The sequence below is a fragment of the Neomonachus schauinslandi genome, chromosome 7 (genome assembly GCF_002201575.2).
Source record: "Neomonachus schauinslandi chromosome 7, ASM220157v2, whole genome shotgun sequence".
In the NCBI taxonomy this organism is placed as follows: Eukaryota; Metazoa; Chordata; class Mammalia; order Carnivora; family Phocidae; genus Neomonachus; species Neomonachus schauinslandi.
The window spans coordinates 146,972,747-146,987,429 of NC_058409.1; the positions used below are offsets into that span (position 1 = coordinate 146,972,747).

The 14,683-nt window shown below is 49.1% G+C and overlaps 1 protein-coding gene across 1 annotated transcript in view; it reads right to left on the reverse strand.

Moving 5' to 3' along the window:
• Positions 1–14,683, reverse strand: part of ADAMTS16 (ADAM metallopeptidase with thrombospondin type 1 motif 16) — a 163,444-nt gene that overhangs the window by 30,445 nt on the left and 118,316 nt on the right. The window contains exon 18 of the mRNA XM_021702532.1: positions 11,283–11,409. Coding sequence (XP_021558207.1) covers positions 11,283–11,409 — 127 coding nt within the window. The remainder of the gene's footprint in view (positions 1–11,282; positions 11,410–14,683) is intronic.

Below are 14,683 nucleotides of genomic sequence, written 5' to 3' on the forward strand. Positions count from 1 at the left end.
GGCTTTTAACACTGACCAAGGATACCTTCATCCAATGGTCCTGGGATTGCACAGACATGGGCCCAAGAGACTTTGTGTGGGGCAGAGCCACCTGCGTCCAGGGGCTTCTAGCACGCCACGGTGACAGACATGGGAGCCCCCAGGACACCATGTGAGTGACCTCCAGCAGCAGGGCACTCCTGCCTCCTGAGCTGAGCCACAAACCAAGCACTAGGTCGCTCACACTTGGTGTCCAGGCTGGAAAGAAAAGGCACATCTTTAAACACTAGACAAAAACTCAGCCCTGTCACATGGGGACCAAAATCGAAGTCACCTGAGAACAGAGGGACAAGGACGACCCCCTTTGTAAAACTGAATTGGCCTTTCTCCCTCATTTCCTTGATCAGCAATCAGCAGCTGAAAAATGCCAGTTGTGTGTTCTGCAGACGCGTGCAACCAAATACCGGGCCTTCTTCAGTACTGGGCCATGCTTGGATAGACGTATTTTTACTGGTGAATCACTGAAATGATGTTAATTATAACCTGTTTTATTTTCTTTTCATCCTAATCCTGGTTAAGCCAACTCTGCCCACCATGTCTGCAACCGTGACCAGGGTCATGACACTCAATGTAGGGCCTCCAGGTGCCCGGAGATGCACATCCCTGGCAGGGTCACCGTCCCACCGAACGCTCTCCTTCTCCTGCCAGCAAACCCCCTCGAACTCCTATGACTTAGCCTCTTTCACTGTGAAAACAAAAAGAATGAGTAAGGCGCTTCCTCCACGTGGGCCACCATGTCTCAAGCCACGTCCCTCTGTGTGCCCAGGGTAACCCTCCCAGCTACCCACGGCTGCTCTCTCCATCCTCCCTGGCCGATCATGTCTAAACATGCACAGGCACACTGAACCAGCTCTGGCGTGAAAATGAGAGAAATGGCCGTGAACCCTCCCTGGGCTTCACAGACATTTACCGCCGCAGCCCTGCCCCCCTGCTGTTCTTGGCGGCAAGACTCCTCCAAAGAGGTGCTGGAGCCCACAGCTCTGCTTTCTCACTTGTCGCTCTGCCCCCATCTCTCTCTCATGCCTTTGTCCCCAGGTTCCCTAGAGGTGGGTCACATGGTACCAATGCTCAAATCTTCCCAAGTTTTATCAACACTTGAGGAACAGAATACAAACGCCCCAGCCTGGCCTCCAAGGCCGTGCACACTTGGATTCCCCTGCTGATCCCCTCCTGATCACGGCCACTGCTCCCTCTGACCAAGGCCACATAGGTCTTCAGCCCTCTGCCAACATCCAGTCTACCTCTGCCTCAGGGCCTTTGCACTTGCTGCTCATCTTGGCTGGATCGTTCCCACCCTCCATTCCCACCAGGCACCCTATCTAAGAGCTTAGAGAGATCTACTGTCATCCTTTAAGAGAAGTAAAGCACCCTTCCAGGATCTGCCATGCTCTGAATCAGTATGCACATGTGGAAATGCGCTTGTCCATACCTGGGTGCATGCTGATGGCCTGGCCCTGTGAGTCCCATGGATCAGGGCCCAGGTGCAAGCCATCTAGAATGGTGGCACGTACTAGGTGGTCATGCAAAGATCTGATAGATAACTGAATAGATATCGTAGTACGTGTGGTCTCTCAAACTAAACTCTGCTATGAAGAGTGAAGGAGTGTGACTTCTTCCTGTGATGGCGTGCCCATGCTCACCCTCCCACAGCCACCTGATTGTTCTCTTTAATGACATCAGTGAACCCCATGTTTGGAGACAGTCTAAACGTACATTTCAGTCCAACTCAGCTTTAGAAAGTCACAAAGTTTAAATGAGTAATGTCTTAATAATTTCAGGTCACCATATGTGAAAGCATACCCGACTCGCTTGTCCAGGATCAGAATCAAAGTATTATTCACATTATCCCCAAATTCAGCAATGCTTACTCCAGAGGGCAATGCTCCTTAAAACGAGGCCTCTGTATCTCGAAAACCTAAGTGGCACTAAAACATTTGTTCTTAATGAACGCAGGGTTCACGGACAGTTTTCTTCTCTTTTTTATTATTATTGTTTATTGTGTTTTATTTTCTTTCTGGCAAGAAAAAAAGCAAGATTAGGCAAGCGGCCTTTCTTGAGGCAGGGGGACAAAGTGTTGTCTTTCTAGGGCCCGTGGTGCTGGCTGTGTCCCTGGGGCTCCACCCTGCCAGCTGACCCAGCGGAGGGAGGGCCAGGGGCAAACGGCCCACGGTACCGTCGGGGAAGCCTTCCCTGAGCCAGGGCCCCCTGCCCACGACCCCGCCCTGGGGATGCTTCCATCCAGTGTGGCTCCTGACCCAGGGATTCTTGACACTCCCCAAAGACGCGTCCAGAACACTCTAAAATTCTGCACCATCCACCTGTGAGAAGATGTACTCCACGTTAAGCTGTCTCCAGTTCACTGAGCTTTTTCTAGAAATTATTTATTTGTAAGGGTTTTATAATATTCATGAATGAGCAATCCTCGGTGTTTCTCAAGTTACACTCATTTATACAGCTGTCTATCTTATTTATTTTTATCAGAAGCATATGGTGTGAAGAAAAGGAGAGTACAGAGCTTCTGGCAATACTGACAATAAAAGAGAATATACACAATCCTACAAATTCATAAGAAATCAGCAGAGACATGGAACAACATGATGCAAAGAAAATGCACAGCAGACAGAAGACACATAAGAAATTGGAGCTGAATCCAAAAACAAGGGCAATTACAGCTCATAAAAGCAGACCAAGGGTATGCGTGAGAAGATATATTCTTTTCTTTTTTAAAAAAATATTTTATTTATTTATTTGAGAGAGAGAGAGATCGCGAGAGAGCGTGCACCAGCAGGGGGAGAGGGAGAAGCGAACTCCCCGCTGAATGGGGAGTCCAACTCGGGGCTGGATCCCAGGCTCCCCAAGAAGATATATTATTGATTTGATAAAATTAAATCCAACAGGGGCACCTGGGTGGCTCAGTCATTAAGCGCCTGCCTTCGGCTCAGGTCATGATCCCAGGATCCTGGGTTCGAGCCCCACATAGGGCTCCCCGCTCTGTGGGAAGCCTGCTTCTCCCTCTCCCACTCCCTCTGCTTGTGTTCCCTCTCTGGCTGTCTCTCTCTCTCTGTCAAATAAATAAAATCTTAAAAAAAATAAAATAAAATCCAACAGAAAAGATGATTTGTTCAAGATGCAGAGAAACCTCATAATGGTGACATTTAAAAACACAGAGAATGAAGAAATGTCAGGCACGAGGGAATGGAAGTGAGGGCCATATTGTTCACTTCAGAAAAGAAGAGCTTAAGTTGGAAAGCAATATTAGGTGTAAAGATGGTCCTTATTTAGCAGGACAACACCCGAGGAAGCTATAATGCTATCAACGCGATGTGGAACTTTAATGTTAATTATGAAATAAAAGTAACAGGAGAAATTGAAAAGTAACCAATCATAAAGTGAAATTTAAAAATACTTCTCTCAGAAACAGATATGTAAGATAGACAAAAAATCAGAATATATTTGAATAGATAAATAAGGACCGTGATCTAATTGCCATATAAATAACTCTAATCCAACACAGAGCACACATTCCTTCATTCCCACAGGAAACAGTTCTAAACACTCCCATGCTCAAACCATAAAGGAAGTCTCAAAAATGCGAAAAATGATATAATTTTAACTCTTTCTTTGATCTCAATGTAATAACATCTGAAATAGCAAAAAAAAATTACCATAAAGCCTCCATAAAGTTGGACATAGTAAACCACAATAATTCTAAATAATTCACAGGTTAAAGAGTAAAACAATGTTACCTCCTACCTAAAAACAGTATCCTATATTCTTCCCCCACCCAAAACATCATGATTCTGAGCGAAGCTTCCAGTTTTCAACAAATATTTCCAGAAGCACTGATTAGTATATATACAGTGGACATATGGATGTAGGTAAAAAGACTTGTAGTAAGATCTATTCTATCATCTATCTATCTATCTATCTGTCATGTATCTATCATGTATCCACCATCCATCCAACCATCTCTATCTAGCTATAAGTTAGTTTTTAATTTTAGAAACCGAAATAATAAAAATATTATGAGAAATTTAGGTATTATTTAATGTACAAAACTAGTTAAGTTCCCTGAAAAATGGAAGTATTCCCAAGGTGACTTTCTGCCTTTGTTCATTTGGATAAATAAATAGATATGCATATAAATATAAAACAACACACCAAACTAAAACAAATGAAGCAAAATCAAGCAGACAAAAAAACCTAAAATACAAAATATTTTACAGAACTACTTAAGGAAGATTTTAAAGTGTCAAATAACAAATCCAAATCTAGAAAGCTAATTATTTTTTACGTTCCTATTGCAACGATTTTTACGTTAATATGTAAGTGACTGAGGAAGTAAATGACATCAGCCTTGCCAGGGCGCTTGGGTGGTTCAGTTGGTTAAGCGTCTGCCTTCGGCTCGGGTCATGATCCCGGGGACCTGGGATTGAGACTTGTGTCAGGGTCCCTGCCCACTGGGGGGTCTCCTTCTACCTCTGCCCCTCCCATCTGCTCATGCTCACCCTTCTCTGTCTTGCTCTCTGAAATAAATAAAATCTTAAAAAAAAAAAAAAATCAGCTTTGCCTATGACGAATTCCATTTGTTCCTATTTGTAACCTGACTTTCCTTGACGATACATTCTAACAAATATCTGTACCACCTTGAACGCATTTCAAAGATTTTATTTTTAAGTGATCTCTGCACCCAACATGGGGCCCGAACCCACAACCCTGAGATCAAGAGCCACAGGCTCTACACTGAGCCAGAAAGGGCCCCTCGCGTGCACTTGAAATTCACTGTTTTGGTGTCAAGTGATTTCCTTCCCTGGGGAGCGCGGTCAGACATCATCTTCTGTACTAAGGTACAGTCACGTCAGACTCTGTCCTGACGCTCGCACCTGAACTGGTGACATCATACTTTAGCCAAACATCCCTCTAAAGACAGTTTCAATGTCACACTCTTCTGGTTTCCCTGACCAAACGGAGAAGGTCAGATGCCTTCTCACTGGGGGCACGTGGGGTAGGACAAGACACAGAAAGAAGAACAGGGTCCGCCACTCTTTGGGAGGTGGCGTCTCTGGGCGTGAGCCACAGTGTCAGGTTCCCTGCCGGAGCTGGGCCACGGCCAGACGAAGAGGACAGGGGAGCGTGGAGCCCAGAGGACGCATCCTCACAGACTGTGACCCTGGGAGCATCCTTCTCTTCAGCCACATTGGCACGCATCCTGTAAGTGAAGGGGAGAAAGCAGGAGAGGACTGCACCGAGGAGCCTCCATCCCTCAAGTCTCCTGCTGTGGCATCCATCGGAAGTCCCCGAAGAATCGCTTCCCCAGCCCTGTTCCAGATAACACTGTTGAACAGAAGCGGGGCTGCTGGGCGGGGCTGGCTGTATAATTCGTGGAAGCCAGGGCAGACTCAAAGACCGTTAGGAATTTCAAGTTGGAATGGCAGTGAATGAGAGCAAGCAAGGACCCTTCTGCACCCCGGGCCCTGGATGCAGGTCAGATGCCCAAGAGCCAGTCCTCGCTGCTAGTTCATTCTCAGCCACTCAGACAATCAAATGAACTAACACGCTCACTTCTTTGGCATTCCCATGAGTCAAACCCTTTCAGACGTGGGAACCGCCTAAGCGAGGACGGTTCTTTTCATTCCCTTGGTAACCTAGGCAGTTCACGTTTGTGTTGCTTGTATCTAAAAGAGGTGAGAGACAAAAAATCACAGCCCCCTCTCCTGTCACTGGAAATGTTGCTGTGGGAGAGCATCCGTAACAGAGTTATCCTGCTAATCCTTACCTTGCATTTCTACAATGTGCAACCAAATGCTGACCCAGGCACTTCGAGTGACAGCAAACAATTCTGCTAATGGGTTGGTAAGGAGTCACCAACGTGTAGGCAGAAATAGTTCACCCAGCGGAAAGTACTACAGAGGGGGGCTGTCTTTGCATGACTTTCTACAACAAGAAAACACAGTCTATTTGATGACAATCTGTTTTACCTAAACTCTTACTCTGCATTCCTAGGAGAATCGTGAAGAGGGAGGAAAAAGGCCTGTTTCCCATCTGGAAAGTGTTTCCTCTCGCATCTTCCCGCCATTGTCCAGGAAGGCGCGCTGTTAGTATTCATGCTTCCAAAACCAGATACTAGTTAAGATAAATGACATGAAGGGCCACTCCATTTAGATAAGCTCAGAAATATAAAGGAAATAAGTATCTGTGTGATTTACGGTTCGTGTTTCCCAGGCAAGCGATAACAGAGCCTGATTCACGCTCCAAGGAGGACAGAGGTAGCGGGGCCCTGGGCGCGCCCCCTGCTGCCCGTTCCAAGGCCAGCGCGGAGCCAACCCTCCTTGTGGAGCAGAAGCCGGGAGAAGCCGCAGGCTGCCCCCTGGCCTCGCTCCAGCCCAGAGGAGCACCTGGGAAGTGCTGATGCCTGGTTCTTAGCCATGATGCTCCTGCCCGCCACAGCCTCCAGAACCTATTAGGATCATCTTCCTCCAGGGAGGAGACTCCTGATTCCCAGCCCACTGCCCCCACTCCCATTTACGAGCTGGGGAGCCCACATGGCCACTGAGGCTGGGGCTCCACAGCCCTCCTGCTGCACCAGCTCCAGCCGCAGCCCAGGCAAGTATGTGGACGCTGATGGGGAGGTCAGGAGTTGCAACCAGTGTAGGAGGCTTTCATTTTCATTTCAGTTAAAGATAAGGCGGCTACGGATTAAGATGTTTTAAAGACCCCACTCCCGGATCCCATTGAATAACGAACAAAAAAACTGCCAGTTTTCTGGGCAAGAGAGAAATGTATCTTACATCGCAGAGGAAAACAAAACAACTTTTTAAATTAAGATCTATTTTCCCAACTCAGTTGTTAAAATAAAAATGCACAAGGATTAATGCATGTGATATAAGTTCATTCTTCTGTGTTTTGCCATAGTCTTGCTTCACAGACTAAATAAATAATGGATGTGAATTTGTTTCTCCTTTTACACCCTAAATAAAAACAGCCAAGAGTTATCGAGTGCTTAGCCCATGTGTTGCGCGTAGAGCGCATGGATCTCACATGAATTCCCTCAACAAACCCTTGCTCTCTATCACCCGGGTTACATACAAAGTGGACACACAAGGGAGATCTGAACCACACCTTTAAACCAGCTCCCGAGCTCACACCATCCTTGCTCTCCACCATCCTCATAATCCTGGCCGACCCAGTCCACTCCGTCAAAAGGACTCTGATGCACACAGTTGGGGCCAGCGGCTGGGACATCTTGCCCCACCTGTTCAGCACAAACCTGCGGGGTCCCATTGGTCATCAGGCCTCTGCTATTTGCTGGGGATGTAGCAGGAACCTCATTAGGCATCTCCCAGCAGGAAAGTATGGCATTAGGTTTACAGCAAGCTTAGGACTGTCGCCAAAAGCTTTCTCCTTCAGATAAGAATACAAATATTCAAAAACATTAGACATAAATCAAAGAGCCAGATGGATGGAGGCCTCTGGATGTTTCCTGGATGAATTTAGAGAGTCCTCACTATGTTTTAACAATGCTGTTCCCATTCATCAGTGCCAATTTCCCTTAGACTAGTCCTTTTGCTCTGAACTGTGCCTTTTCTTTCAGCATACAAAGCTCTTGACAGAATTTACTTATAAAATTTTACCTGAGTAAGTTTAGAATACATCAAAGAACGTAGAGATGTTTTGACAATAGATCCCTCAAAACCAGAAAGACAAACTCCAGGGAAGCAGAGGAGGCCCGGGGAGAAAAACAATGGGCTAAACAGGTGACCTGCCCATAAAATGAGTGATCTCCTAATATGTGTGTGTTCACAAGACAGCATAAGGAAAATCCAACATCCACTTAGAAATCTTTGTTGGAAGGAATTGATAAGCCTGATGGAAAAGGGGAATCAGAGACATAACCCATGAGGACTTTTCGGGAAGAAACGAGACCGTTGGCTCACTATGAACAAGGGCCAGAGCGAGTGGAGGATTCACAGGTGGGCTGTTAGCAAGAAGCAGAGGTGGCCCTTACCTGATTCTTGTGTCTGAGGTCCGACATCATGGGCTGAGAGTGTGGATGGGGAGGAGGAGGAATTCTGGAGGACACTGGAGGTGACACGGAATCCTTGTCCTGGGAGGGGTGGTGGGATGGCCATCCTGGGTGGCCACTAAGAGAGGGCCCATCCTTTTCCACCGAGAACATGGGCTTTGAACTTCCTGCAGCCTGGAGATCCTGAGCACCGTGCACGGCCTGGGTGACGTGCTGGGTGTAGCCAGGTTGGGTTTCGGGGGAGGAGAACGAAGGAAGGGCTATGCCAGCAGGTCCAGTGGGCTGGCGGGACAAGGGTTACAGTGCCATCCCTGGCCTCTGGGCTGAGGGCGGGCCGGGGGGTCCTGGACAGTGAGAGGTGGGAAGGCAACTGTCCAGGTGAGACAGAAGAACTGGAGTGTGGGTCCAGGACTGTGTGAGCTGCAGTGAAACGAGGAGGCGGTGGCCAGTGAGGGGTGGCTCGGACCTCGGTTTCACAGGCGAGGCACGCCGGAGTTAGGACGGTGGCTTCCCACACCAACGGGGACCGTATGGTCAGGGCTCCAATACGGGAGACTAGCTCTCCTTTCCTGCAAGTCTGAGCTGGTAGGCAGCTGGGCTCCAGGTGAGGGCAGCTCTGCTTCGGGAGGTCACCAGGGAATCTGACAGCCCCCCATTCTGGGCTCCACATGCCTGGGGCTGGCCTTGCCCACAGGGCTGGAGCTGGGGCAGCGAGGAAGGAATGGAAGGGAGCTGGAGAGGAAGAGGAGGAAGCACAGCCTTTGCAGGGCGCCCATGGAGCACACCCGCATTGCTGCCGCTCGCTTCCCACGGCCCAGAGTACGAGCTGGGAGGGCAGGGGGACATCTAGCGGGGGTTCCGTGTGGGAGTGAAGCAATGTGTGTGCACACGGTGGGGGTGGGGCTGCGCCCTCCAAGGAAGCACCAGCGGCTCCGCCCGTGACTCTGGCCTCTCCTGCTTCCAGGTCGAGCCCTGCATGGGTCACAGACACAGAGAGGCCTCTTCTGGGTTCCCACTCTCAGTTCACAGCTGAGTCAGGTGATGCTTGAAGGCAGGAAGCTGGCAGCCGGGAGTTGGGGACCTCGTCTTGGGTGTTTTCCCTACATCCCCCTTGATGAGCCTCATCGAGCAGACAGGCGGGCTGGACTGCGGGCTGACTTCATGCAAACACTAACCCTTTCCAATTACCCGGAGCTTAAACGGATCTACTTTCACTAAGGCTGGTTCTGCATGCACATAAAAGTGACATGCACACATGTCTCTTCGTCTCAGTGAGGGAGGTTTCTCTGCAGCAAAGTTAACTAGCTGTTTTGAGGTGCCCAGGTTAGTGGGCCCTGGCAAGAACTCAGCACGATGTCAGCAAGCATTCCCAGGTCATGAGGTTCCGTGGAGATCCGCCACCGAGGTCACGGTAACAGCAACGCTGCGTCGCTTGGAACACAGATGCCCACCCGGCCGTCGAGGAAAAGGGAGTCCCAGGGGTGCACCCACTTGGCAGGAGGCCGCCCCGCCATCTGTCTCCTTCCCACAGCATGATCGTTTTTGCAGGCAATGGTGCCACGCTGCCGCCAGCCTCCCTCTGCCAACCGTGAGTTTCACTTCCTAAACCATCCAGAACTTTGTGCACTTGGCCTGTCGCTTCGGACCCTGGAGAAGCCTTGCGGTGGCCTGTGTTCTCGCTGTCCAGCTCAGCACAGCCCACAAGGCGCATGGGCCCGCGGAGTTCCCGCGGAGGGATATGACGAGGGGATCAAGGCGTGTGGCCATTACAAGAGCCTGTCCAGCCCCAGAAAGGATCCCCAGGTCGGCACCCATGCACTGGTGGGTGATGGGCCTCCAGCACCAAAGTCCTCATGTCAGTTTCGACTGGCATACCTCTCAACAGCAGGCCGTGGGGCGAGCTGGCTGAGGAGCCCAGACTGGGGCAGGGCAGGTGGCTTTGTGAGGTGGTGGGTCCCCAGCCCCTGAGGGAGCAGGGATACTGGAGGACAGGATGTCCCCAGGGAGGACCCCCCTCACCGTGGTGGAAGGAATGGTCCTGACCTCTCAGATGCGGGTAAGTGGCCTCCATCTCTATCCTGAGCCAGTGACCAGGGACCCAACAGCTCAGAGATGAAGGGAGACATGGGGCCTCTCCCTCCTGTGTGTTCCTGTCTCCCGGGAAAGCATCACGCTGCTGAGGCACATTTCCACAAACCTGGAATCAGCTCGCCAGCTACCGTGGATCTTTAAAAATCAAGAAGTTTGAGATTATCTTGTACTGTTTTTAGTGCGTCGGCTGTCTGAAGAATCTGGAGTCAGATTTTCATTCCGTAAATATGTTACTCAGATGATTCTCACAATCCCTCTGGGCCGTGGCCCCCGTGAAGATGAAGCCACTGAGCACAGAGAGGGGAAGGGCATGCCTGGGCTGTCACAGCTGGGAGCAGGGCCGGCCGAGGCTGCTCCGCGGGGCCCCGCCCAGCCCACCGACTCTGGGCACCTGCGCTTTCCTGAGAACTATCTCGGGGCGGCAGCACCGCGGGCAGAACGGGATGCCAGGGCCCCGGCTTCCTTCGCTCAGTCTCACAGGTGCGCATGTGCGTGTGTGCGTGTGCGTGCGCATGTGTGTGCACGTGCGTGCATGTGAGTGGGTGTGCATGTGCGTATGTGTGTGGGTGTGCATGTGCACGTGTGTACGTGTGCGCATGTGCGTGCGTGCGTGTGCATGTGCATGTGCGTGTGTGCACGTGCACGCGTGTACATGTGTGTGCATGTGCGTGTGTGCACATGCATGCATGTGCATGTGCGTGTGTGTGCGCGTGCATGTGTGTGCATGTGTGCGCTGCAGCAATCCACACGCCCTGCCTCACCTGGCGGGCCTGTGAATGCATCCTTCTGACACATTTCATTCAGTAGGCAAATAAACCAGAACGGAACAAACTGGAGGCTGAGAGGAAAAACGTTACTGTCACCACGGTATGTTATCACCCCTGCCAGCCTGCGGTGATTACAGTGAAAATACAGCAAATAGGATACTGTTAGGAGAACTTGCACTTACGTTCACAAGATATTCCAAACATACCTGTTCAGGCACTTCTGGTTACTCTTGCCTCTTCCTCATCCCCGATTACATGACAACAATCAGCTCTTCCCTTCTCTAGACTCTGGAGCTCCCAAGACTCACCAAGTATATTTGCAAAACTATAACCCCTGTCTGGATGAACGCAGCAGCTCTTACCTGGGAGGACAGGCAGATACTTTGCAAGACACCACCCCCGTGACAGGTCTGGTGCTGGGATTACAGAACGATGTGTTGACTTGAAACCTCAGGTCTCGGTAGCAGCCCGCCCTCGTGGTCATCTGCCCTGCAGGAAAGGGTGCAATGTATAATAGACTCAGAAATGTGCCCCATGGGGAAAGGCAGAGGAAGAGCAATGAAATCTCTTTTTAAAAAGGATTTACCATATTGGCAAGTCTTTATGCTAATGACCAGTTGGCCAACTCTTGCCATACTGGTTCTTTTCTGATCTGTCTTTGTGATTTTTATCAGGGAATTTCATCAATTCTAAGTTACCTGTACTTCTCTCCTGTATCTTTGCATCTTTAAAGTCAACTCGTGCCTTTGTCTTGTAATTGGTGCCAACATACATTTGATGACACATCATTCTTTCCTATTGTTTCTGGAGTTGGGAACATCACCCACTTCTCAAAAGAAACATAATATGCCTGATTTCCACTTGATAAGTCACAATAGGAAGCAATCGATTATAAGCCAGAAAGACATACAGACAAAAAAACATAAAGCAGTTTGTCACCAGAGATTCCAGAGTTAAATTTTGCCATGGTTATAAACTGAACGGAGGCCTTTTCACAATAATGACTTAGCTGTCCTATTGAATGAGGTCAGTGGAAATGGTAGAAATGAAAGTGGGTTCAATCCTCAGCCCCTATTCATATCCCCAGTGCTGTTTACAGCTTTGTAAACATGTCCAAATTTGTTCAATATTGCAATTCATTAAATTTACCCAAAAAAGGTACTATTCTTTACATGAAGTTCCTAGAATAGTCAAAGCCAGAGAGGCAGAAAGTAAGACGTTGGTTTGCCCAGAGCTGGGAGGAGGGGGATTGGTGAGTCACTATTCCATGGGCATAGGCTTTCAGTCTGGGAAGATGATCAAGATCTGGAGGTGGATGGTGGGGATGTTTGCACAACAGTGTGAACGGACTTAACAGTTCTGAGAAACATTCTGTCATGTATATCTTACCACAATACTAAGGGGACTCTAACTAGATACACATTTTGAAGGACGGTATTAAAGAGTTCATCCGATGGAGAAAAAAATAAAGAAAAAGAACCCAACTGGTACTGCTTTAAAATGAACACAATTAAAATATACTAAGATCTACAAATGATTTCATTGCTGCCCTTGGAAAGCCTGATGAAGTCCTGCTGCTCGTGTGGCCCCTCTGTCCCCCGTGTCTGCAGCCCAAGCCCGGGCACAACTCAGCATCCCCTATATCCAACTGGATGTTCAGAGCAAGAGACAGACCAAGTAGATTGTAGATGCCAGGCACAACCATCTCTAACACTAGGGTCCATGTGAAGACAAATCCTTCTTTACTCAAGGAAAACTAGAAGTCTCTAAAATACACATTGGACAGTGTGGCTAAACTTGGTCAGAAGGAATAAGACAAGTCAATGCCTTAGATGGGGAATGTTACATTCTCTAGGAAATTGGTTTTCTTAAGCAGTCAGAAGAGGAGAGTCCTCCCTGGTTCCAACAGGAAATCACCATGGAAGTTCATGTGTCTGACCCCAAACTGCCCACTCCGAGGGGTTAAGCTCAGTGGGTGCTGATGAAGGACAAGGAAATCGTAGTTAGGATCTTGGCAGTTTTGTAAAATTTTTCAGTTCTCTGCTGATGTAACATAATTATATTTTTAACCAAGCTGTGTAGTTTTTATTTTATGCTCCCTAATGTAAATTTTGCAATTATTTCTGCCCAATTTCAATGGAATCTGATGAGAAACAGCTTATTAAAAATGACTGAGGGACACCTGGGTGGCTCAGTCAGTTAAGCGTCCAACTCTTGATTTTGGCTCAGGTCATGATCTCCAGGTTTGAAATAGAGCCCCACGTTGGGCTCTGCACTGGGACATGGACTTTGCTTAAGATTCTCTCTCTACCTCCCCCTCTGCCCCTCCACCCCACACTCCTTCTCTCTCTCTGAAAAAAAAAAAAAAATTGAGGGGCCCTTGGGTGGTTCAGTCATTAAGCGTCTGCCTTTGGCTCAGGTCATGATCACAGAAGATTCCTGGGGTCAAGCCCTGCATCAGGCTGCCTGCTCAGCCGGGAGCCTGCTTCTCTCTCTCTCCCCCTCCTTTTGTTCCCTCTCTAGCTGTCTCTCTCTGTCAAATAAATAAACAAAATCTTAAAAAAAAAAAAAAAAAAGACTTTGATAATGATCATGAAATACTTCTGCAGAAGTTTGAGAAAATTTACTTAAACATATGGATAATCCTAAAGAGTATTTCTATTAAAGAGTAAGGTTTAAATCACACAAAATGAATGCCCTTAAACACCAAAGAAGGTCAAGTTCATTGAAGATGAGCCTCAACCCCAGGAGGCGACAGAATGGTAATAAAAATGGTAACATCTCAGCCCCAACCCTTGTTCTAAAATACAGATTTAGGAGACGCCTGGGTGACTCAGTCGTTAAGCGTCTGCCTTCGGCTCAGGTCACGGTCCCAGGGTCCTGGGATGGGGCCTCGCATTGGGCTCCCTGCTCAGCGGGGAGTCTGTTTCTCCCTCTGCCACTCCCCCTGCTTGTGTTGGGCCTGGTGACCCGTGTGGGACATTCGAGTGGGATGAGTATGGTGACAGCTCCGATTCCATGTGTTCTGAGCAAGACTCAGGAGTCGCCCACCCGGCACAGCGCATACGTAAGGCTTCCAGACGCAGCGCTCAGTAAACCCAGGAGGCCTTCCTCTTGACTCCACCTGGAAAGCAAGTGTGTCCCACACCGTCCCACGACGTCCTCGAGACAGGGACAGCCAGCTGTGCGGCCTGTCACTATGGCCCACACGGGACCGACGAAGACACGCAGATGCAGGCCCCTCTTCTACTCAAGCCCTTGCAGGGCTGTACCCCCTCAGGGAGGGAGAAGCTGGGCTTGATCCTCTTCCATTTTCCTGTTAAGTGCTTTCCTGGGGTGGGTCAGACTCCCTTTCAACTCTGGCCTAAAGTCTCCTGGCTGCCTGCTGGACACACAGACCACGCTGTCTAACAAAAACACAAATACAGACACATCCTCGTAAAGCAGGCTGCCTGAGACCCCACCTGCCCTGAGGTCTGTGGTCTGGGGTCTCCCGTGGGGTCAACGGGGTCGGTCTTGTAGCCCCGAACCCATGCCTTCCTCCAGGTATTCCTCCTCCCAAGTCCAAATGTCAAACTGACAGCAAAAACATTTCCTTTGAAACACACACACACACACTCATGCCACTCACAGATTAAATGCCTATTTTTCTTGTTTTAAACTCGAGGCTTCCTAGCCCTTTCCTTCCAGCCTCGCTGGTGCTGACCTCCCCGCTCCTCTGATTCTGTCTTGTCCTCCAGGGCCATCCCCTCGGCATACCTGC